At 38.9% G+C, this 26,198-nt stretch overlaps 1 protein-coding gene across 21 annotated transcripts in view; it reads right to left on the bottom strand.

Annotated features, from left to right (window-relative positions):
• The window catches only part of AAK1 (AP2 associated kinase 1), a 259,638-nt gene that overhangs the window by 103,253 nt on the left and 130,187 nt on the right, over window positions 1–26,198 (bottom strand). For all 21 annotated transcript variants that reach the window (XM_007476256.2, XM_007476263.2, XM_007476268.2 and 18 more), the window contains exons 6-8: window positions 19,176–19,297; window positions 14,490–14,571; window positions 13,369–13,501 (exon numbers count right to left, since the gene is read on the bottom strand). In XM_007476256.2, coding sequence (XP_007476318.2) covers window positions 13,369–13,501; window positions 14,490–14,571; window positions 19,176–19,297 — 337 coding nt within the window. The remainder of the gene's footprint in view (window positions 1–13,368; window positions 13,502–14,489; window positions 14,572–19,175; window positions 19,298–26,198) is intronic.

Here is a 26,198-nt window from a genome sequence, read left to right as displayed (position 1 = left end):
CAGGCCTGGTCAGGAAGACCAGAGTTCAAATGTGGCCTCAGACACTTTTTAGCAATGTGATCCTGGGCAAGTCACTTAATACTTTCTGCCTCACTTTCCTCATTTGTAAAATGAGCTAGAGAAGGAAATGGTAAACCACCAAATGACTGATCAAAGAAAATTGCCATTTTTGCCACATTGATCTGAGCAATGTGTGAACACTGAAATCTTACCAGTTTTACTTCTATGGGTTTATCTTATACCTTATAACCTTTTTGGACAACACCTGAGATTTCAGCAGTACAAGAAACCCCCATGAGAAAATTCTCACCATTGATAAAGACTGCTAGCTAGTCTGTAACATAAAGTCTTAGAGGCTTGCTTGAGGCACTTGGAGATGAAGTGAGTTCTAGGTTATATACAGCTGGTGTAGTCTTGTACATATGTTTTTGACTTCAAGGTCAATTCTTTTTCAACTACAAAATTCAGTTTAACTTAATATTTCAATTAGCTTCAATGGAGACTAATAGATTTTCCTGGTAAATTATCCGTGCCAGCTGCTGGGAATTTTATTTTAATATCATGTTGAATACTAATCTTTTTAATTTATTTTTTCCAACCTTTATTTTGTCTAAAAATCAGGAGAGTATATACAATATAATAAACAGCAGGCCAGTCAGAAAGACCTAAATTCAAGTCCTGCCTCTGATATATCTAGGCAACACTCTAAGATAATGGTTCTCAAATCTGTTCATCTTGGGATCCCACTATACTTTTAAATATTGAGGAATCCAAAGAGCTTTTGCTTATGTTGGTTGTCTATTAAAATTTCCATATTAGAAATTAAAACTGATTAATTATAAAATTTATTTCAATTCATTTAAAATAATAAACCTATTATGTGAATATAAATACCTTTGCCTGAAAATATCTATTTTCCAAAATAAAACAAAAAATTAATGAGAAAAATGTGGCATCTTAAATTTTTTTTCTCAAAACTCTCATGTCCAGCTTAATAGAAAACCATTGGACTCTCATATCTGTTTCTGAATATAATCTATTGAGATATTGTTCTAGTTAAGGTATAAAGAAAACCTAGCTCTCTTCTGCCTTGGAACCAATATACAGTATTGGTTCCAAGACAGAAGATAAGGTTTAAAAAAAAGAAAAAAAACTTAGCTTCACAAAGATATGTAGTTGGAAATGGGAGAAGTATTTTAATGAGCAAATAACATCTTAATATTATTATAAAATTGATTTTGACTTCATAGACCTCTGAAGGGCTCTGGGGGACCCCCAGAAATCTACATTTTGAGAATGGCTGTTCTAAGATTATTATTTCAGAAGTGTCAGTTTCCATTGTTAGAAAAAAACTCACCAGAACTCCATATGCCAATGAAATCAGAGGTAGGGGGAAAAACTGCAATTGCCATATTCCTAAAATTGTTGTCCCATAGAATTTTAAAATGGCAAGAGACCTTAGCAGCCATCTAGCCCAATATCATCATTTTACAGATAAGAAAACTGAGGGCCAGAGAAAGGACTTTTGACAGTATCACTGAATCAAAGATTTAGAAAGGAAGAAGGCTCTCTAATCTGACTCCTTCCTTTTAAGGTGAAAAAAACAAGTCCTGGAAGAAATGATTTGTCAAAGATCACATAGCCAGTAAGTGGTAGAATTAACACCAGAAACCATTTGTTTGAACTGGAATAATGTATTGGGCCTGGACTCAGGAAAACCTCACAGTGTGATTTCTGTCCCAGATAATTACAAAATGAATGATACTGGGTAAGTCATCTAACCACTCTGGGTCTCAGTTTTCTCAACTATAAATGCATCAGGTCCAGTGGTCTCTAAGATTCCATCAAGCTTCTACTCTTCGAATTCTGTGACTCCCAATCCAGTTACCTTTTCAGTAAAACACATTTCCTATTCTTTGTCAAATAGAAATAGCAAAAGTGAACATCCTTTGGATAGAAAGCTATGCCTGGAGTTAGTTGGAAGGTCCTGGGTTCAAATGTAACCACAGACACTTCCTGGCTGTGTGACCCTGGGCAGATCAATTATTCACCATTGCCTAGTCCTTGCCTCTTTTCTGTCTTAGAACCAAGAGTTTGTATTGATTCTAAGAGAAAAGATAATTGTGTTTGTTTTTTAAAGTGAGTGTCTTTGTTTTACAACTGTTTTTAGTGTGAATATTTCTAGTGCTCCTCCACTGAACAAGATACTGATTCCTGATTTCACATCAACATTGTTTTGTTAGGTGGAAGAAAATTCCTTGATTTTTGTTCTTGAAAGTTTTTTTTTTTTAATGATAAATCAATGATAGTATTCAAAGGCTTTCTCCTTATCTATTAATGACTGAGAAATATTTAAAGATTTTCACATTGATATTTTTTCAGATTGATAGCTTTCCTAATACTTAATCAGGCTTGTATATCTGGGCTGAATTTCATTTTTCATGATTAATAATTTTTTAAATTTCACATTTTATTTTTTCTTCAATTTCATGAAAAATAAATACTCAATCTTTGGATATTTTGTTTGTTTGTTTGAGCCCTCTTTCTTCCCCAAGGGGGATGGCAAGCAATCTGATAAGAGATGCTGCATGCATGTGCAATACTATAAAACATTTTCCCATATTAGTCATTTTGTGGAAGAAAACTCAAACAAATAAACAAAAATGAAGAAAGTGAAGTATATCTCTGTATACTGACTCTCAGTTCTTTCTCTGGAAGCTGATGGCATTTTTTTCTTGAGTCTTTGGGTCATTTTCCTGTTAAGAATTGTTAACATTGTTCAACACATAATATTGCTGTTACTATATACAATGTTGTGGTTCTCTGCTCACTTCACTTTGCATCAGTTCATATAGGTTTTTTCCAGGTTTTACTGAAATCATTCTTCTCATTTTTTAATAGCACAGTAGTATTTCACTACATGATTAATCATTTTAAAAATGTACTGAAGCATGTTGTATTTCACATTTAATTCATGTATATTTATTGGAAAAACTGGCAGATTTTTCAGTATGTGTTACATTTGTCAAATTTAATATCAAAAGTATTGCTTCACAACTCATTATGCAATTGTTTTTCAATATCTAGTAATAATTTGTGATAATTTCTCTTTCAAAAATTTTAATCAGGAATTTTTTATTAAAAATAATTCATGAGTAAAGTTGCTTTATTTTCTTCTATGTGATTGAACTACTTAAGTTATTAACTTTTTGTGTCAGTTTTTTTGTCAAATAATTATCCATTTCTTTACTCCTTTATTAGCATGTGGTTTCAAATATAATTTCCCATGCCTATCAAAGTACCTGACACATATAGCAATAAATGCTCCTTGAACTGAATGACATTCTTGGTTGCTTCTGCATTTGCTGTGATCTTTCCTTTTCTGTTTCTAATTTTGGTTATTTTTCTTTTTAAAAACATTTTCCAATTGTTTGCTCATTTTATAGGTCTCTTTAAACTTTTACTCTTTTAAGCTCTTTAAAATAGCTTTGTTTAATTTATTAATTCAATTGTTTTCTCATTTCCCATTATATTTTTTCTACTTTGTTCTTCATTATTTTTATTATTACTGTTCTATAGATTACTACTTTGTTAATTTTCTAATGAATGTAGTTATAAGATTTAATACATTCTTCTCTTCGTATTATTAAAGTAGATAATCATTGCTCTAGTTTTAAATAAAACTTTAGAAGCATTAATGTTACTATTAAATTTTTTTGTTTTTATAACTTGGTTATTTTTATCACAATTTAAAAATACTTTTTCTTTACTTTTCTTTCTTCTTATTGCTACTGGTATTTCTAACTTTATTATATATACTGTAATCTATAAAAGAGAAGTCTGCATATAATTTCTTTTTGTACTTGGTTAGGGTTTCCTTGTGCATATAAAACAATAAAATCTAGGCCTTTATATGCCCCACTTTATGTACATGACATCATTTTGAGCCTTGCGATGGTTCTATAGAGATGAAGAAACTGAGGCCTACAGATGATAAGTGATTTGCCCATGGTCATATAGCTAGGAAGTATTAGGGGCAAAATCTGAAACCAGGTCATAAAACTCTAAGCTCATCATATATCCAATATGCCAAGTACATGATTTATTTTTATAAGACTTCCAATTCTATTCCCAAAAAATGTAGAGTCCTAATTTTTACCTTTAGTTCCTCCCTCCCCACACAAAGTTATTTGCTGCCTATTCAATATATAATTTGTGAATTCATTGCTTTTAATCTTCTCACTAGATTTGTCATATTTCTGATCCTGGAGGATGAAGGAATTTTATCTATTTCACTTTGCATTGCTACTCTTTTAAATGAATATAACTGTTTAGTTTTTTGTGCCTCTGTGTGTGTATGTAGGTATATGGGTGCATGCATACATATATAATTAAATGTCTATACATTTATATGAAGCAGTTATTTATTTAGAACAATAGTGTTTTGGATTTCAAGTCCCTAAGACCTGAGTTCAAATCTTGCCTTAGCTTTTAGCTCTGAGACACAGAACAAATCACTTAACCTCAATCTCAGTTTCTTGATCAATAAAACAGAAATGATAAAAAGCATCTATGTTATATGGTCATGGGATCAAATAAGGGAATATATATATATATATAGTAAAGCTCTTTACAAACCAAACATTGCTACATACACAGTCTGCTATTATTATTAGACATATACCATTGCATAATAATACAGCATATTTTTTATAAGTTTCTTGATTTCAGGGTCCAATGTAAACATCTAATATCACTGATACCACTCCCAGTTTTTAAAAATTTTAACTACATACTGATATTTTTAGACAAAACTTCTGATTTTGAATTTTTTTTCATTAAATGTGCTTCTTATAAGGAGTTTTTGAAGGATTTTCTTTTTTAATTCAGTCAATTAACTCCTCTCTTGCAAGGAAAGTCAAATAACTAATACTTGATTTTATAAAAATTAATTTGATCAGTCTTCTGACATTTATAATCTTTTTCTATTTTAGCTAATACTATATGGAAAAAGCAACATTTTTTAAAAAATATTTCTGCTGCTACAAGTAATCAACAAAACAAACGCAATTTCATTTTTTAAACTAATGCCTCAATTATCTCCTGAAGCATGAAGATAAAAGCTTGGCTTTGGGGATTGTTAGCTCTAATTCTTTCTTCTCTTCTAGTATTTATTTATTTTAAAAAAGATTGCTTCTTTTCTACTTAAATGGTTTTTTTTTTTTTGGTGAAAAAGATTAACAAATGTAAATGAAAGTTTTAAATCTCTGACTTTTTCATTAATCAAAATAGCTATTATTTTGTTATTAAGTATTAGCTACTTATTCCAATTTATTTCATGATTCAGTTTATTTCTCCTTTTTTTGTTCCTTCCATGGATATTACAAATTCTTCACTTAAATTATAGTTTGGTCTTTTTCCCTAAACTCCAGGCCTGTATCACCAACTGCCTACTGGACATCACCAAATGGCATGTCTGTAAGGCATTTCAAACACATGTCAAAATCAGTACTTATTTTTTCCAAATTATACCCAACTGCTCATTTCCCTAATTTAGTTGGGAACACCACCATATTTCCAGGCACCCACAGTTTGTAACTTTGGTGTTAACTTTCCCTTCCTTCACAACCCAAATCCAAGCTGTTGCCAAGTTTAGTTGATTCCACTTCTAAAATCTTTTAGATTCCTTTTGTTCTCTCCCACATGGTCCTGTCCCACTTCAAACCCTTATCACCTCTATAACAGCTTCCTAATTGGTCTCCAAGCATCAAAGTCACCCCCTTCCCTAGTCTTATTCTCTAAGAAGCTGCCAAAGCGATATTTCTAAAGCTGACCAAGGCATTTCCCTCCCTGTTCAAGAAGCTCTGGTGACTTTCTCTTGTCAGGTATTTTTTATATGGCATTTTAAAATTTAATTCTTTCCTTAAAATAATAGTATTTTTATAACATTTTAAGGTTTACAAAATGCTTAATAAATATTATTTCATTTTATCCTCCAAAAAAACCCCAGAAGGTAGGTGATATTATCATCTCTATTTCACTGATAGTGGTTAAGTGACTTGCCCGGGATCACATAGCTCAAAATAAGTATTTTCAGCCTCTTTCTACTGATCTGTAGAGTAAGATCAAATGACTTGCCCACAGTCACACAACTAGACAGCTTTAGAGGCAAGATTTAAATCTAGTCTTGACGGCAAGGCTCTTTATACTGTACTATGTTAACTTTTATTGGGTACTCCTCCTTTGGCTACGGACCAGATCTCTTTCAATATACCACTTGAAAAAACCCTTAATCCATTGTCACTGAGGCAGGTTTGGTAGGGGGCTTTTTAACCTGCTCAAAGCCATGAGCCCCTTGGGCTGACTGGAGAAGCCCAACAATCCCTTCTCAGAATAATGCTTTTAAGTGCAAAAAATACATAGGACTACACATTGATATTGGTATTGCAATATTTTTAAAACACAAAGTTAATGAGTGCCAGGTGAAATGGGGTATGACTAGAGTTAAACTGGATTAGTGGCTAGAGAAAAAACCAAAGGGGGGGGGGGCGCTTTTAATTAGTATGAGTAAGATTTTCCTGATATTTCATCTGTCAGAACGTAGAAGAAGCAACAAGGAAAATTATCATTGATGTGACGGAAAGGTGGTGAACTGAAAAGCATAGGAAGCCTAGGAGGCAATAACCCTTCTGACACCAGGCATAGTCCGATGTGCATCCCAGACTGGAGGAAAGAGGACCTGAAAGAGTTCAGCAATGGGTCCGGGAGGATCTAGTAGGTCTGAGTCCTAAGACTCAGTCGGGATGTGTGAAGATCATGGGAGACGAAGGATCAGGAAGCCCAAGAGAAACTTGGGGGAGGTGCTGAAGGATTGTTTCTTTTTGTGGTATAGAAAATTGGAAATTAAATGAAGGTCCACTGACTGAAGAATGGCTAAACAACATGAATGCAATAGAAACTTCTGATACTGTAAGAAGCCATGAGAGCCAAAGACCCCACGTCAAAATCAGACATAGGTTCAAGTCCCACCTTTGACATCAGCTATCTGTGTGACCCTGGGGACGTCACCAAAGGGTTCTCAGTGCCCTACGAGTCTCTCTATAAAGTTATCAGTTACAGAAGAGGTGAGAACCTGCAGTAGGGGAGTTCCCAAATGTGATCAGTCTGGAAAAAAAGACAAAGACTGGATGTGAGAAATAGAGAGAAGCTAGGGAAGAGCTGTGTGACCTGGTACAGTATCAGAAGTAGAACCAGGAGAATAATGACTGCAACAACACAAAGGTAGCCAGACTCTGGTTCATTGCGATGACCAGTCCTGGTCCCAGAAACAGATGGTAAAATAATTCTCTCCTCTCAAAAGTAGTAAAGGACCATGAATGTGGAATATGAGATCTATCAGGAAATGACGGTGAGGTAAAAACAAAAGGTATTGGTGAGACTTAGTTTTAATAGTTATAGAAGACCAGTTATAGAAACCATTTTGGGGGGAGATGAAAAGAGACATGGATAGGGGCATAGAAAGAAGGCAGAATTATTCATCTTCTTCATTTGGCTCTTTTTTCTTAACTAATAAGTATAATTAGACTGGGAGCAATAGAATAATAATTGCAAATAGGAAAAGAAAGCTGTAAATAAAGGGGGAGCTGGTAAGGGACTACCTAGGTGACTTGAATGAGTTTAAATTATCTGACTTGGAGAAAATGTAGCATAGAGGATAGAAAGAACTTATACAATGAACCAATACTATAAGTGATATTTAAATTATCATGGTAAGTGGAAGAGGTGCTGTAAGACTTTTAGGAAGGGAAATGTCTCCCCTTTCATGAAAACAGAGTGCACAGATATTTCAAACTATGGTCCCACTCAGCCTGATGTCAATTCCACTAAAATTCCAGAAGGAATTATTAAAGAGATAGTTTGTGAGTAGTCAGAAAGGGAAAAAGTGTTCACTTGGAAGTCATTAAAAGTTTATGAAATAGCTGCGCTCTTTGTGGTGGCCAAAAATTGGAAAATGAGGGGATGCCCTTCAATTAGGGAATGGCTGAACAAATTGTGGTATATGTTGGTGATGGAATACTATTGTGCTCAAAGGAATAATAAAGTGGAGGAATTCCATGGAGACTGGAACAACCTCCAGGAAGTGATGCAGAGCGAAAGGAGCAGAACCAGGAAAACATTATACACAGAGACTGATACATTGTGGTACAATCGAAGGTGATAGACTTCTCCATTAGTATCAATGCAATTTCCCTGAACAATCTGCAGGGATCTAAAAAAAAATACTACCCACAAGCAGAGGATAAACTGTGGGAGTAAAAACACCAATGAAAAGCAACTGCTTGACTACAGGGTTGGAGGAGATAAGACTGAGGAGAGACTCTAAATGAACACTATAATGCAAATTCCAACAACAGGGAAATGGGTTCGAGTCAAGAACACATGTGATAACCAGTGGAATCATGCGTCAGCTATGGGAGAGGGAAAGGCGGGGGGGGGGGGGGGGGGGGGGAGGAAAAGAAAACGATCTTTGTTTCCAATGAATAATTTATGAAAACGACCAAATAAAATAATGTTTAAATAAAAAACAAAAAAAAAGTTTATGAAAAATAAGTCCTAGAGACAACGCCAAGGACAGAATATATCTGGACATCATCATGCATTTGAAAAGACTCATAATACTCTTGTAGACAAAAATGGAAAGACGAGGAATTGATGATAGTATGGTTAGACTCAGAATTGATTCAAATGACCAGATCCCCAAAATGGTGATGGACAGTCTTAATACTGAACAGTCTTTGGTGTTGGTTGAATATGTTTATCAATCACTAACAAAGAAAGAATGTATGCATAGATATATACATACACACACACATACACATATATGTACATCTCTATAGCTTCCTTATCAAATCTGTGAATGACACAAAACTGGAAGTGCTGGATAATATATCATTGTGATATAGATCAATGAAGATCAATGAAAATATCAGACTGGACCATAATAGCAGGCTAAAATTGGTGAGATGAAGTTAATAAAATTAAAGGTAAAAATCCTATACTTGGACCCAAAAAAGGACCACACAAGCACAGAATAGGGAAGAGAGCTTAAAAGCAGTGGTTGTAGAAAAAGTTTAGCATATTTTAAAGATCCATAAGCTCAATGCAATAATTAAAATGGCTAGAATGAGCAAAGTGACAATACTATTATACTCTGCCATTGTCAGATCACTTTTTGCAGCACTTAGTCCAGTTCTTAGAACTACATTTTAGAAGGGATAATGAAGAGGATGCTGAGAGGTTGACAGAATGGAAGAGCTGGAAGGAACCTCAGTAGCCAAGCACAGTTTGATCCACATCTAAACAACAATTCCTTCTAGAACATTTTTCACACCCCAAAATTGTCCTTCAGGCTCTGATGGGGAATTCTAAAATTAAGGGAACTTACTATTTCCTGAGGCAGCCCAGATCATTTTTTGGGGTAGACAGTATTATAAGGAAATTGTCCTTAACATCAAATCTAAATGTCTGTATGCAACTCCCACCCATTGCTCCTAGCTCTTCCCTTTGGGGACAAACAGAATAAATCTAATCTCTTTCTTCCAGTAAAAAATTCTTTCTTAAGTGACAACTGAGTCTTCTCTATGCTTGGCTCTTTCAACCTATAATCTTTTTCCTCTAGTCCAGTGATCTCACCATCTATTTACCCTCTTTTAAAAAAAGTCCAGCTTGCCTATATCTTTCCCTAAAATATGATGCTGAGAACTGAACATATAATCCATATATGTCTTAACTGGGTAGAGCACAGAGAACTTATTATTGCCCTCATTCTGGACATTATCCTTTTCTTAATGCAACCTAGGAAGGCATTGGCTTTTTTGCTTCTGCCTCACACCGATGACTTCTATTAAGCTCACACTCCACTAAAACCTCCATATCATTTTCTCACAGAACCTGTTGTCTGTAGTCCTCCTCCATCCAGTATTGTGAAGTTAATTTTTCTAATCCAAGCACAGGCAGGAGGGTAACCAGATGGTGAAGGGACTTGAAACTGTGCCATGCCATATGAAGGAACTAAAGACTGGTTGAAGGAACTAAAGACATTTAAGCCTGGAGAAGTAATGATTAAAGGAGGGGCATGATAGCTGTCTTCCACCCCAAAAGTGTTTTCCCTGGTACAGAGATTTAGATTTTTGGTTGTCCCCAAAGGGAAGAACTAAGCCTAAAGGGTGGAAGTTTTAGGGAGGCAGATTTCAGCTCAACATATGAAAAAGCTTGCTAAGAGTTAAAGCTCTCCAAAGATGGAATGGGTGGCCTAAGGCTGCTAATGAGTTCCTCATGACTGGAGTGGAAGCTAAAACGACCATTTTCAGGGATATAATAGGTGTCCTTGCTGTGGGTATAGTTTGGAATGGATTAGAGACATCAAACTCATGGGCCACATGCAGCCACAATAATTCCAAGTGTGCCCTGAACTAGATTAAAATTTGATTCCTGTCTGATTTTAATGTGCTAATGTATTGGGAATGTATGATTTTTTTTTTTTATCAATACACAGCCCTCAGAGATGTTTACGAATAGTATAGTGACCCCTGTTTCAATTTGAGTTTGACACCACCTGATTAGATGATACAAATTGTCATTTAACAACTGATTTTATGCCTACCAAATCCCTTTTTTTGCTCTAAATGTTAGATTGGCATTCTTTATGGGAGTGTTCACCAGGTGAACATAATGCCATACTGAAGTTCATAATTGTGAGAAATTATTTTTCATATACTTTATTAATTCTTATATATTAGGAAGAATTACTATGTATTCCTGTGTCTGGGATCTGGAGCAGAGATACCGTTCAGTCTGCTGCTTTTCTCATTTTCTTTGTCTTTAGGAATCCCAAAGAATGTCTTCCTTTTTAAAAGAATTTGGTTAATAAATGAAGGGGACAAGGTTTCTTTTCCTGCATATGATCTATCCACCTATGGGGATGGGGAAGGGTAGACAGGTTGCTAGACCACCTCTTAATTATCTATTACCAATTAAAGAGGTCTTGAGATATTCCAGGGAGGGTTAAATAATGAGCTCCTAAAAATCTATTTATTAAGCTGCCTGACCCAGCTCAGGTTATCCCTGATTGTGAGATAGCCATGAAGACTTATATTTCTTTGTCATTTATGATGCTGGCCTGAGCAATGAAATTGATATAATCAATAAACTTATATTCTTACCCCCAAATCAATCTCTTGAGATAATTGTAATTACAGCATAATACAAAGTAAAGAAAAACAAAACATGTGATGATAGCAAATTTAAGAATCTGGTACTAGCCTATTTAAAGTTTAGAAACAAAAGTCACCTAGAAATTACAGGTCTAAACTTCAAGCTGTTAGGTACTTAAATCTAAATGCACAGAGTGTAGTAACATCCAAATTCAATGATTTAAGAATGGACCTAATGAATAAGGAACATCCCTTTAAGGTTGCAAAATGACTCGGAGAGAGACCTTTTGGTTCTAGGATGCAATAACACCATCCCTTGATGACATGAGCTCAGTCAATCAGAATGATCCATTCAAACAAGGACCTGGATGACTAATATAATTCCCTATCATCAATGCAAATCTTGAGATTACAACTCTGAAGCTTCAATGAAGCAAATGTGATTATGATTCTCATTAATCTATTCCATATGTGCTTCACAGTGTCTATTTATTTTTGTTCACTTGCAATCAAGGTTAAAACAAAAGTAGATTGATCCGTTACAAAATTACTCCTGGCAAAATCTGTGCCTTCCATGGACTAGAAATCCATCCAACCAAAGGCAAAGTCCTTCCTGCTGCCACCATCCTATAATAAGATTACTCTATTATAAAAATGAGTAATATGGAAATAGGTACTGAGTGATAATACATGCATAACAAAGTGGAATTGCTTGTTAGCTCTGGGAAAGAACATGAAACATGTAACTATGGAAAATTTAAATTTAAATACTTAAATTTAAAAAATATAAAAATTTAAAATTAAAAAAAAGTCAAAAGACAATTTTAAAGTGTTATTCTCCAGTGATGCTTTATCACAAAAGGGATACTTAAATGCCACACTACTAAAGAGCAATGGTTTGACAAACTAGAAAGGCTTTTTGCACATGGGAAACTATATATTTCTATCATCTGAGGATCAGTTAGGAGGAAAATAGCTAATCACCAGGACTCTGGCCATGAACCAGCAGATCTTTATGGTTACCATGTCCCAAGAACAAATCATAATGATTAATTTAAAAAATTGTAAGATTGCTTTCAGCTGGGGCAGCGAGGTGGCTCAGTGGATTGAGAGTCAGGCTCAGAGAGGGGAGGTCTTTGGTTCGAATCTGACCTCAGACACTTCCTGGTTATGTGAGCAAGTCATTTAACCCCAATTACCTAGCCTTCACCACTCTTCTACCTTGGAACCAATATTCAGTATTGAGTCTAAGATAAAAGGTAAGGGTTTAAAAAAAATCTTTACATCTCCCTCTGCCACTACCCTGGACAAAAATCACTTTATCCCCATTGCCTAGCCCTTACCACTCCTCTGTCTTGGAACCTATATTTAGTATTGATTCTAAGACAGAAGGTAAAGGTTTAAAAAAAAATTGAAAAGAAAAAGGTTTTCATCACCTAGCACAGAGCCTTGCACACCTAAAAAATGTTGATTGAATTAAAAGTAATCCTGCAATGCTAGATGCTAAGCTAGCCTGAGCCAAATATTCAAGCCAAACATTAAACTGCTACCTTCTTCACTTGAGCAGCTCCTCATTTTGCAAAGACCAATGTCTCACCCCCTTGATGCACAATCAGTCAGAATTCTTTTGCTCCAGGATTTCTTAAAAAAATTTAACTAATAGTATCTAGGTCTTAAATTTTCAACACTTCTGCTCAAGTGATTCATGTAAATATACTTTGGAAATTTACCGAAGGATGATTTGTTTGGGCAATTGGAAATCCTTGCTTCAAAGATATTTCACCTTCTCTGTTCCTACCCTGCCATCAATCCACTTCTATTTTTCTGCCTTTCCTTTTGTTCTCTCTCTCTCTGTCTCTCTCTGTCTGCCTCTCTCTCTCCTCTCTGTCTCTCTGTCTTTCTGTCTGTCTATGTCTCTGTCTTTCTCACTCTCTCTCTCCCCCTCTCTCCCTCATCTCTCTCTGCTGTCTATCTGACTCTGACTCCCTCCCTCCTTCCCTTCCTCCCTCTGTCTCTCTGCTGTCTGTCTCTGTCTCTCGCCCCCCCCCCCTTTTCCCTTTCTCTTTCCCTCTCCCTCTCTCTTTCTCCTTTCCACTGGTATAATTCAGTCTGGGACAGAAAAAGTTACAAACCTTTAGGAAATGGAAATACTTACGTATGAGGCAATGCATGTCTTGGGAATACCGCGAATTATCAGGAATCGTGAAGTTTCCATCACAAATGGCTACCTGACTCTCCCCAAATGGTAATGTAAAGTAGCATAATTTATATAACAAACAACCGAGGGCCTAAAAGACAGAGGGAAAAAGGATTGTTTTCACTCTATAACTACTGACCACGGGGCTCTTTCTAAGTCCTCCCTCTAGCAGTCTAGGAGGTTGGCTGGTGTGTTACAGGGGCAGCCAAGTGGCTCTGTGGATAAAGCACTGGGCCTGGAGTCAGAAAGACTTGGGTTTAAATCTAGCCTCAGATACTTAACAGTTTTGTGGCTTGAGGCAAGTCACTTAACCTCTGTTTGCTTTAATCCAATGGAAAAGGAAATAGCAGACCATCCCAGCATCTTTGACAAGAAAATGCCACAGACAGTGTGGTCCATGGGGTCACAAATAATTGGACATGCCTGAATGACAGTAAGTGCTGTTCACGCTAGATGGAACCCTAGAGATCATCCAGTCTCATCTCTGGATCTTAGAGGCAAAAAAATGGAGGCATACAGAGGGGAAGTGGCGTGTCCAAGGTCTTTCATGCACTAAGTATTAAAGCCAGGTCTAACTGAGATCTTCTTACTCCAAATCCAGGAGGCTTTCTACTCTTCCATCTGTTTGTGGGCACCCAGAGCCACAACCCACAATTCTGGGCCACAGCTGATCTGGCGGGATGAGGGCAGAGGGTGTGAAGGGGCTCGGCGAGGAGGACGGGGTACCTTCCAATTTTAAATAATTGTTCATACTTCAGAGTGAGGGCAAGGACTATCGGCGCTTCCTACATTTCAGCATCACAGGGTCCATCCACGCTGTCCTAGTGACAGCTCTGCAGATGTACAAAGGAAGACACCAACCACGGAGCAGCTGCAGATTAGAATACTAACTGCCAGCTCTCTGGTATATGCAGGGTTCCAGAGCTCTTTCCTCACCCCCCCACCCCCACCCCCAGGAGATAAAGGGCGTGAGCGCCGTCCCCAGGTACAGACGAGGGAACGAAAGGGAAAGGAGCCTCCATCTAAGGCCAACTCTGACTCCGCATCCAAGCGCCACGTGCGGATCACGTGATACGTACCCAAATGTCAGCCTTTGTCGTGATGATTTTGCCACTGTACAGGTTGACCATTTCTGGGGCTCGGTAGGAAAGCGTGGTGTACCTACGATCAGAAGAGTCATTTATTAAAAATGGCCACCCCGCCCATTTTGCTGGCTCTGATTTTTATGTTTTATGACATGTAGACTAGACTGCAGAAGCGTTCCTCAGACAGACAGGATGCTCTGTGGGGAGCTGGGATCGTGCCCTCGGGAGACCTGCGTGGCCACAGGGGCTTCGGGGGACGTCAGAGAAGCACATCCTTCTTCCGATCTGCAGCCACCAGGGAGAACGCAGCAGACACCCTGATTTGGGCAGGCAACGGTGACTGCCCTTAGAGGGCTTTGGGGCAAAGGCTCAGGCAGCTGGCAGGTGACACTGGACAAGCGGTTAAAGGAGAGAGTGAGAGAGTTCATAAAATAAAAGGCTCCTGTGGCTCGATCAGGGGACTATAGGAGTCTCTGAGCCTCAGTAAAACCAAGATACTAACACTTGTACTCCCTACCACCCAGGCTCCTCTGCGGGACAAGAAGCCTTTCCTAGCGATGCTTAATACCAGTGCCTTCCCTCTGTTATCTTCAATTAATTGTGCATACACCTTATTTGTTCATGTTGTCTCCATGTTTAGAGGAGGAATTCCACGAGGTAGGGACAATGCTTTACCTTCCTTATCATCTCTGGTAAAGAGCGCAGTACCTGGAGTATTTTTACTGTTTGGTTACTGGTCAGTTGTGCCTGACTCTTTGAGATCCCATTTGGGGTTTTCTTGTCAGAAATACAGGAGTGGTTTGCATTTCCTTCTCCATCTCATGTTAAAGATGAGGAAACAGAAAAAAAAAGGCTTAAGTGACTTGCCCAGGGTCACACAACTAATAAGTGTTTGTGGCTAGATTTGAACTCAAGATGAGTTTTCCTGACTCCAAACCTATCACTTTATCCATTGCATCACCTGGAAGCCCTTAAAATGCTTGTTGACTAACAGTGCCTGGTATACTGCAGGCACTTAATAAGTGCGTGTTTATGGACTTTAGGGAAAGTCTACAAACCTTTAAGCGCCATAGAAACAAGCTATTATCACCTCTTCTTACATTACAAACAGAGTTAAAGTAAATCCCTATCATTCATTATCCCAGTGTTGGGCACTTCATTAACTGTAATTGTGTCTTTCACCTGCATCCCTTTTCATAAGTCATCTTCCACTCTATATATCAGGAGCTGGGATTTAATCACAAGCACAATTTATATTTCTATTGCTTTACAGCTTATAAACAGCTTTCTTTCCGGTGACTGTGGGCTATGAAGCCAGGAGAGCAAATATTATTGTTCCAATTACTTATGAGGCACCTGAGGCCCACGGAGATGAAGGGACTGGCTAATGAATGAGCTTGAAGCCTATGTCTTGGACCCAAATCTAATGCTATCTCTATCATCCCATGCATCTCATCATGCACAGTTCCCTTTCTTGTTATCTCCAATTATATTGTTAACGAAGTTGTTTACATATTGTTCCCTCCATTAGACTCAGAGCTTCTTGAGAGCAGGGACTGTATCTCCAGTACTTAGCACAGTGTCTGGCACATAGGAGGGAGTTATTTTTAAAATGCTTATTGATTGATTCTTTCCCTTCTCTACCCTTTTTCTTCCTCTCTCTTCTCCCTCTTTCTTCCTCTTTCTTTCCCTCTCTCCCCTTTCTTCCCCTCTTTCCCTCCCCCTCTCTCTTCCTGTCTGTCTCCATCTCGCCCCCTCTCATTTCTCTCCTCCTCCCCTCTCTCTTTTTCTCCTATCTCTCTAGATGGGTCCACACACATAAGTGAAAAGCAGGATCTTCTATTGGGGGCAGCTAGGTGGCCCAGTGGACAGAGTGCTTGGCCTGGAGGCAGGAAGACTCAAATTCCTGAGATCAAATCTGGCCATTTAATCCTATTTACCTCAGTTTCTTCATCTGTCAAACGTGCTGGAGAAGGAAGTGACCAACTGTTACAATATCTTTGCCAAGAAAATTCCAAAAGGGGTTCCTAAGAGTCAGACACAACTGAAAACGAATGTGACCCCAGGCAAGTCACTGAACAATACTTCCCTTAGTTTCTTCATCTATAAAATGAGCTACAGAAGGAAATAGCAAACCACTCCATATGGGATGCCAAGAAAACCCCAATTAGGACCATGAATAGTCAGAGGCAATTGATACAACTGAACAAATGGAGCTTCAATTTTCCCTATCTCTAGCTCAGGAGGAGGAGCAGTGAAAAATCATTCAGGAGAATCGCTGATGTAGAGCTAGAACCCTTCAAGAAGTGAAGTAACTTTCTTTATATGTATATGGGTAGCAAATGGCAGAGCTAGGTTCTCTGACTCCCCAATCCAGTACTATCCACTGCACCACACCATCTCCTTCATCACAGAATCTCACATTCCTCCTAGCATGTTTTAGTTTTCAAAGCACTTTCACAAATGGTATTTCATTTTCCCCCTAAATGGTTAGTGGGGCGGGTATCATTATCTCTATGTGGTAGATAAGAAAACCAGGGCTTAGAAAGGTGAGGTGACTTGTCTTAAAGTCACACAGTTGACACATAGGAGAACCCCCTGGGTCTGGGTCTTCTGGCTTGTAAGTCTACTGTTCTTCCCATTATATCATGTGCCCATTGCTAGAGTATAAAGCGTGCTGGGCCTGCATAGAGTTTTAACTTAAAGGGGAGCCACAGAGGATCTAAGCACATACTTTCATGGCATTGAAAATTCTAGAAGTGAGTGAATTTTAAGGTTAATTTATTACATTGTTATTAAATAATTACATAACATATAATTAAATATGTAATTAAATAATTTATTATTGCATAATATAATTAAATATATTTTTACTAAATCATAGTACAAAGAAGTTTCATGATCTGTGAAAAGTTAGATACTGAATGAAACTAGGTTAAGACTTCCCTGATCTCAGATTTTTGTTTCTTATAAACACAGACTAATTGGCTTAAAAGCTTATTGAGATCCTCTGACATTGAAGACAATTAACAGTGGGGCGGCTAGATTGCACAGTGGTTAGAGAGTCAGGACTGGAGACAAGAGGTCTTGGGTTCAAATTGACCTCGAATACAAACCTCCTAGCTGTGTGACCCTGGGCAAGTCACTTAACTAGTTCCTTAAAGTTAATTATCTAGTCCTTATTACTTTTCTGCCTTGGAAAAAAATTTTAGTCATGATTCTAAGGCAGAAGATAGGTTTTTTTGTGAGTGTTTTGTTTTTTTTAAATAAAGACATAATAGGGATTCACCACTGAATGAAGTAGTTGTAAAAGGTATGAGGACCCCCATTTTGCTGGTGGGGAAATTACAGACCAGAGAGTTTGGTGGATTTGTGGCTAGTGTCATACATGTAAAAATAGAGATTTTGAACCTTAGACTTCATTCCCCAGAAGTCCTTGGTATTTCCCAGAATTCCCTATAATTTCTCCTAAGTCTCCAGGCTGGCAAGATCACAGTTGGTATATAACTGGCAGTAACGCCTCCCACGCTCTCTTCCTTTGCAATGATGTAGCAAGTATAGTGGTAAGCTAGGTGTGGGGATTTTAAATGGGCTAATCAGCCATGGGTACGAGGTTTTTATTTTGTATCCTCTTGATTTCTAATGATTTTAAATAAACCTCATAAAATATAATATTTTTATTATTAGAGATATAAATATAATTTTTACATACATCAAATGAGTGGTAGTCAATGCTTGAATTAGAGGAAACATACTAAGAACTTAGGAGAAAGAAGGCAATTCTAAGTAGATAAAAATAAAATGTCCTTTGGCAGCTAGGTGGTGCAGGGCATTGAGTGCCTGACCAGCAGTCGGGAAGACTCCTCTTCCTGAATTCAAATTTAGCCTCAAACTCTTACCAGCTGTGTGACCCTGGCCAAGTCTCTAGGCCTCCTGTAGGCCCCTGTAGGCCTCCGTTTCCTCATCTTTAAAATGACCTGGAGAAGGAACTGGCAAACCACTCCAGTCTTTGACAAGAAAACCTCAAAAGGGGTCATGAAGAGGCTCAGACACGATTGAAACCACCAAGTAACAGCAGCCAGAGGCTGCTTCAGAAGGAGTTCCAGATTCCCAACTCTCTTAGGAGTCAGCATGGGGAGACAGAAAAAGCACTGGCTGGAAGGGAAGCCAAGAGAAGCCTGTCTTTGACTCATAACCACTTCCCTTTCTCAGGTCTCATTTTTTCTATCTAAAATAGGTGCATAATACTATCTGTGCTCCCCCTCCCACAGAGATATTATTAGGAAAGGGTTTTGTCAATCTCCGAGGATTATAACAATGGGGGAGGAGAGCCTGGAATGAATTGTGCCACGTTTCTCTTCTTTTCCGCCAAGCTCTTCCATCCTGCAAAGCCCAACTCAAGTCTGCGCTCTTCCTGGACGTTTCTTTAACTCTTCGGAGCCCACATAATGCTGACGTCAGAGAACCTCATCACAACAATGGCGCCCGCCAGTGTTCTCCATTCTATGCGAAATGTTTCCTCAAACTTACCCTGGGAGGTAAACAATGCAAGCATCCTTGCCCCCATTCCGCAGATGAAGAAAATAAAGCCGGAGAAATACGCAGCCCCGCTGCCCCTCTGCCCCCAGAGAAGTCCCGGATGTACGCTCGTGCTGAGCCCCCTGGCAGGAAGAGACTTACTTCTTAATCTCGTCCTCTACCGCGTTGACGCCCTCGGCTTGTGGATTCTGGAATCTGTTAGTGGCACTCCCAAAGTCACACAGGACATAATGGCCTCGGTCATGCAGCAGGATGTTTTCCACCTGAAAAACATCCCCGTCCCCGGTCACCACAGGTCACTTACGGGAGGAAAGCAAGGCTGGTTCTGGAGCAACAGCAGAGAAAGCCTTTCTCTGGGCTCCATCCCTACGCAGGGGAAAAGGGAAGGTCCCTTCCCCCGGGGGTCTCCGGAGCGTACAGACTTCAAAACAAGGAGGAAATTAAAAGGGAGGGGAATAAGCAAGATCATTTTAAAGATGATGCAGTTCCTAAAAGTCTCCCCCCAAACGTTGTCCCCCATGTTTGGAATCTGATCCATTCTCACCTCTGGTTTTTAAAATATTTAACTTCCTTTAAAATATAGCTCAAAGGTACAAAAAAGGCAGCTTGGTGAATTGAGAGTCAGACCTAGGGAAGGGAGGTCCTGGGTTCAAATCTGCTGTGTGACCTTGGGCCTGTCACTTAGCCCCCATTGCCTAGCCCTTCTTTTGCCTTGGAACCAATTCACAATATTGATTTTTTAAAAAACTCTTACTTTCCATCTTAGATTCAATATTGGTTCAGTAAGGCAGTGAGGGTTAGGCAATGACAGAGAAAGGACTTGCCCAGGGTCACATAGCTAGGAAGTGTCTGAGGCCAGATTTGATCCCAGGACCTGCCCTCTCTGGACCTGGTTCTGAGCCACCTCACTGCCCTCAATAGTGCTTATTCTAAGCTGGACCATCAGAGTTTTAGGACTTTTCTTATTAGACAATCGGTGCTTAAATTTTATTTAATTAATTTAGAATATTTTTCAATGGTTATGAGATTCCTGTTCTTTCTCTCCCCTCTCCCTACCCCCCTGCCATAGCCGAAATACAGTCCCACAGGGTTTCATGTGTCATTTATCAGAACCTATTTCCATATTATTGATAATTGCACCAGGGTAATGGTTTAGAGTCTACATCTCCAATCATATCCCCATCAACCCATGTGATCAAGCAGTTGTTTTTCTTCTGTGTTTCTGCTCCCACAGTTCTTCCTCTGGATGTGGATAGTCTTCTTTCTCATAAGTCCCTCAGAATTGTCCTGGATCCCTGCATTGTTGTATTTAGCCTATTTCAGACTCTACTTATGTTCATACACCAGACCTAGGATCCTCCATCAGAATGTAGGTTCCCTGAAAGCAGGGACTGACTTGATTTTTGTACTGGTATCCCCAGAGCTTTAGCACACAGTAAGAAAAGTAAATACGTTTTATTCACTTCATTCATTCTTCTTGAAATTATTTTGTGTTGGTGTTTTATTTCTTTATGGAGGTAAGTTAAGGGGTAAGTAAGCTTCTTGAGGGCAATCTATCTATATGGCTATTTCTACTCTCATACTCAGAGAAAAAAAAGTTTGCTCAATTTAAACCTTTTTACAGATTCTATAGCTTTCTGACAAACTTGTTTCTTTCCCTTTGCTTTTAAATGCTATTTCATTTCAGAAAACAAACACAGAAGCAGCACACAATCTCAACAGAAGAAAACCAGGTCTGTAGTCAGAATTCCAAAATCCAAACTGTTGCTGTTGGGGTGACCCTGGGCAAGTTACTCTACCAGGCCTGGGCAGGATTTCCTCTCTCAATTCTCTTCTCGTCCTACCTAAATCCTGCAATCCACACAGGAACATCAGTAATGTGCTTAACATGGTCTATGCGACCTGTTTGTAAAAGGCTCCAGATTTTAAAAGGCATTCATTCTCCTTCCTTTTATCTGATTAGATAAAGGCAATGGAAAGGAAAAGTTTAATGAAGCTCTAGAGAAAGAAAAACAAGTACAGTATACAGTTTCTTGGGTAGGATTCTTCATTTCTGGGTGCCTGCGGGGCAGGATTTGGGATGGGGCTGATTTTCTTATCCTTGTAATTCAGAAATTACAAGCAATGGGTTAGAAGGTACAGAAATGAAGTCCCCCAGCATGTGGGAGGAAGAAGCCCAACACTATTGCCTGTACTCAACTTTCCATGTAGAGAAAGGGGCACACCTTGGGTTCATATACTAATACTACAATAGAATTAGGATGAACTAGAATTAGGGGGCAGCTGGGTAGCTACGATAGTCAGGCCCAGGGATGGGAGACTCTGGGTTCAAATCTGACCTCAGACACTTCCTAGATGTGTGACCCTGGGCAAGTCCCCATTGCCCAGCTCTTACCACTCTTCTAACTCGGAACCAATACACAATATTGAATCTAAGACAGAAGGTATGGGTTTAAGGGGGGGGGGGGGGGGATGAACTAGGAGGGACCAAAAAAATCATCTACAAAAATAAGGACAATAATATGGTATCCCCTCAAGGTTATTGGGTGGGAAGCAATTTCTTTATAAGATAGAAAGTCCTATAGGAAAGCAAGCTATTACTACATTTCCTCCGAGAGAAAGCAGTCCATCCAGAATCACAAAGATAGTTTTACAACTTGCTCAAATCTGGAGTTTCTTAGCTCTCATTCCATTGACCACCCCTTAATGGCAACCAGTTTAGAGATCTACTAAAGGATCAGCCTTAGATCTCCTCTAGTCCAATTCTCCCAATTTACAGATGAGGAAAATTAGACCAGAAGCCAAAATTACTTCTGAGTGGAAAAAGCCTTGGACTTGAAGCGAGGAGATCCCATTCAAATACTGGTTTTGCCGCCCCTGTCTCCGATAATGTTAAGGGTCCTTTCTGGTCTTAATATTCTGTGAAATCCAGCATCTTTCCCACCTTGGCTGCTGCCTCCCTGCTGGTAGACCCTCCTATGCTGACTGGAGATCGTGACCATGGGAGTCTGCATAACACCATTTACTCCTGAGTCACTGGAAGCCATCAGTTAGGAGGCAAACCAATAAATGCAAAGATCTTTAACTGCTTCCCCAAGAGGCACATTTTCCCTAGACTTGGCACTCTGATCAAACTACTTCAGGCAGGGACTTTTGTGATGCCTTTGCTTGGCTCAGACCTTTTATCAGGGAGCAGGAGTTTCTGCTGACTGTGGCCTCTGAGGCAGATGCAGAAGCAATAGCTCGAACGAAGGTCAACTCAGGATCAGAGAGCTGAGAACAGATGAAACTTGGCCAACATCTCTGTATTTTAAAGAATGATCACTAATGGACCCTTTGAGGACAGACACAATACAATACTGTGATGTGACTATTGGAAAGTACATTATATTTTTCTCCAAAGTGCTTTCCTATCCATCCTCTCACCTAGGCACTAAAATATGAGAGGTAGGTTGAGGAAGAATGCTGATGCTCATTTTCTAGGCACAGAGACATTCAATAGAGCTTTGACTCATTCCCAGGTTTCCTGGTTTCTGGCTCAGGTCTCCTTCCACCCTTCTACATGTTTCCTAAAGATCCCAGTAGTTCACAAGAGAAGAATTTTTCTTAAACAAGGCAATTGGTCCATTAAAGAAATCAGCACAGAACAAGAATGACGCTAGGTCCTTGAAGACTTTGCCATTGTTTATATGGGTACGTGGTTTGGGGTTTTGGTTTCAAAAGATGGCTCTATTAGAAAAATGAATAACATGCAAATAGGTATCAAATGATAACATTGGTAAAACCCAGTGGACTTGCTTGTTGGCTCTGGGAGGAAGAGAAAATGAATCATGTAAACAGGGAAGAATATTTTTAAAAATAAAAAATAAACTTAAAATTTTTTAAATTAAAAAAAAAAGACTTTGCCAGCAGGGACAAAGGCCTAAGTAGGTTCTTCCAAGGTAAAAAGACTTTGAATATATGGTCAGTCGTGGCTCAAAAGTCTATGTGCATGGAGGCACAGGCCAGGCTGGCCTCAAGATGATGTATTTTTCAACTATAGGAACTGGTAAGAGTCATTTACTAAGGGAAAGAGGCTACATTCTGTGTCAGTGGGAAGACTATCAAAAAATAACAAAGTTCTCCTGGGACATTCCTTGTGTTGGTGGATCCAAAGCCACATTTGCTCTCCCCTCTACCAAACTGAACTGAGTAGTCGACACCTGGTATAGCCCAGAGTCAGACTATGAGCCAAATTTGGTCTTCTGCCCACTGTTTATTTTTGTATGGCCTACTTTCATTTTAAAATTTATTTTAAGATATAAAAGCTATTCTTAGATCAGAACCAAACAAAAACAAGTGGCTGGCTGGATTTGGCCTATACATTATGGATTGCCAAACTCTTTTGTAGTTCATCATAGAATCTTAGAAATTGGAAGGGATCTTGGCAGATGAATTCTCTCAGAATATTCCCATTAAATAATTAATTATAGTTGGCTTTAATTCCTTCAGTGATTGGTACTTAATTCATTAAGTAGGTGGTGTAGTGGATGGAGCACCAGGCCAGGAATCAGGAAGACCTGAGTTCAAATTCAACCTTAGATAATTACTAGCTCTATCAATTCTGGGCAACTAGATTTGACTCAGTTTCTTCATCTGTAAAATGAGCTAGAGAAGGAAATGGTAAACCACTCTAGGGTTGTTGCCAAGAAAACGCTAAATTGGCTTAGTCAGATGCAATTTAAAACTAGTGAACAAATTAATTCATTGCTCTGTCTTAACTTTTCGTCAGTTCTTTGTCAGTTCCCTTCAATGGTTCCCTAAGCCATCTCCTGCTTCCTTAGCATCAGCCCATGGTCAGCACCAGGGGTGCCCCACGCTTTGTCCTGGGATCTCTTCTCACTCCACACTCTCTCCAACAGAGATCTAGGTTCAAATATCACCTTTACCCAATGGACAAATCTAGACATCGACCCCAAACTTCTCTGCTGAACAGCAGGCAGGCATCATCTGCCTCAAGATCATCTCCTCCCAGATGCTCTACGAGCATCTCGAACAACATGGCTACAACTGAAATGACTGTCCTTTCATTCTATCCTGTCTCCGAGTGACGGTACTTCTCGAGGGCACAACCACCCTCCCTGGCACCTAGGTTTGAAGCCTGGCACGCTTTCTCTCCTCTCCTCCTGCTTCTGCACCATCTCTAGTCCATCTGCTTTTCTCTCCTCACCTAATCCCCTCCAGGCTCATCTGGCTTGAGAGTACCAGTTTCGTCCTGCATCCCTCTCTTTCCAGTCTCATCCCTCTCTGATCCAACTTCGCACAGCGGCCAAAAGAATCTTCCTGGGGCCCGGGGGTCTGTTCATGCCACTCCCCTGCGAAAAACCTTCAGGGCTCCCCACGGGGGAGGGCAGGCAGGGGGACAGAAAGTCCTTTCCCTGGCATTTAAGGCTCTTCACAGTCTGATTCCTGCTTACCTTTTCAAACTTATTTCATACCGTTCTTTATGAACTCTATGTTCAAACCAACCTGGAATACTGGCTGTTCCCCAGTCTTTGTTCTCCATCTCCTGCTTTTGTCAATCTGTACTAACTGCCTCTGATACTTGAACTACACTCCTCATGGGAGGCCTCATCTTGGCTTCTTAAAATCCTCACTTTTCATTGAGGCTCAGCTCTGGTGCCACCTCCTCTGGGCAGCCTTTCTTGTCTTCTCCAGGGGTTAGTACTAGCTCCGGCTTCAATTTTATTTGTGTGTAAGTTGTATTCCTCCTATAGAATGTAAGCTCTTAAGGGTAGATATTGTTGTTTTTGCATAGAATAGATGCAAAATGCATACTAAATAATAAATGATAATGCAAGTTGAAGAAGAAAAACAAATGACTTATCATTTGCTTATATGGACATGTAATTTGGGGTTTTGGTGTTAAAAGATTGCTCGATTGCAAAAATCAATAATATGGAAATAGATATGTGATAACATTTGTATAACCTGGCGGAAGTGCTTATTGCATCCAGGAGGGGGGAGGGAAGAAGGGAGGGAAAGAAAAGGAAATATGGAAACATGGAAAAATTTAAAATAAAATTTTTCTAAAAAACTAATAATTGCATGTTGAGTTGTATTGGGTCAATTACTATTAGGATAATTCTTCATACTAGGCCAAAATGTGCTTTCCTACTTTGTCTACCTGCTTGAAGATCTGAATTCTAGGCTCCCAGTCCAAACAAAAGAAGTCTAATCCCTTTACCTCAAGACAATTTTTCAAATGCTCTATAACAGTGGTGACAAATGCAAACAGAAACCAGACCACCCACTTAGAAAACCATAAATTAACATTATCTATGTCATAGTGTGTTTTTATTTATTTTTGTTTAAATTTTGTTTAAAATATCCCCAACTTCCTCAGGTTGAGCCCAGAGGGCAGTGTGGCCAGCTACTCTTCTGGTCATGAGTTTGATACTTCTGCTCTAAACAGCTATCGTGTCTCCCTTTGGATCACCCCAATCCCAAGTTAAATATCTCCCCTTCTTTCAACTCTTTTCTCCTAGGGCATGATTTTGAAGTTTGTGCTGGAACATACTAAGCACTTGATAAATATGATTACTTATAAAACTTCTTCTTCTACCATCCTATTCTCTTCCATCTGTCCAAAACCCAAATATTCTTTTAAGATCCATTTTCTGTGAAAACTTCCCTGACAATGATTTTTTCCTTTCCTCCAATGAACTCCTATAGAATATATTTCTAGAATTTATTTGGTAATTAATCATTTCCTACCTTGAATACAGTGCTGAACACACAATAGCTGCCTAAGTAAATATTTTCTATTTAAATTATTTGTCCATTAATGCATTGCTGGTAGAGTTGTGAATTGAACCATTCCGGAGGGCAATCTGGAACTATGCCCAAAGGGCGCTAAAAGACTGTCTGCCCTTTGATCCAGCCATGGCACTGCTGGGTTTGTACCCCAAAGAGATAATAAAGAAAAAGACTTGTACAAGAATATCCAGAGCTGTGCTGTTTGTGGTGGCAAAAAATTGGAAAACGAGGGGATGCCCTTCAATTGGGGAACGGCTGAACAAATTGTTGTATATGTTGGTGATGGAATACTATTGTGCTAAAAGGAATAATAAAGTGGAGGAATTCCATGGAGACTGGAACAACCTCCAGGAAGTGATGCAGTGA

This window comes from Monodelphis domestica, chromosome 1 (genome assembly GCF_027887165.1).
Source record: "Monodelphis domestica isolate mMonDom1 chromosome 1, mMonDom1.pri, whole genome shotgun sequence".
In the NCBI taxonomy this organism is placed as follows: domain Eukaryota; kingdom Metazoa; phylum Chordata; class Mammalia; order Didelphimorphia; family Didelphidae; genus Monodelphis; species Monodelphis domestica.
The sequence above is the reverse complement of the archived record's forward strand: the minus strand, read 5'-3'. Positions and strand labels throughout refer to the sequence as shown.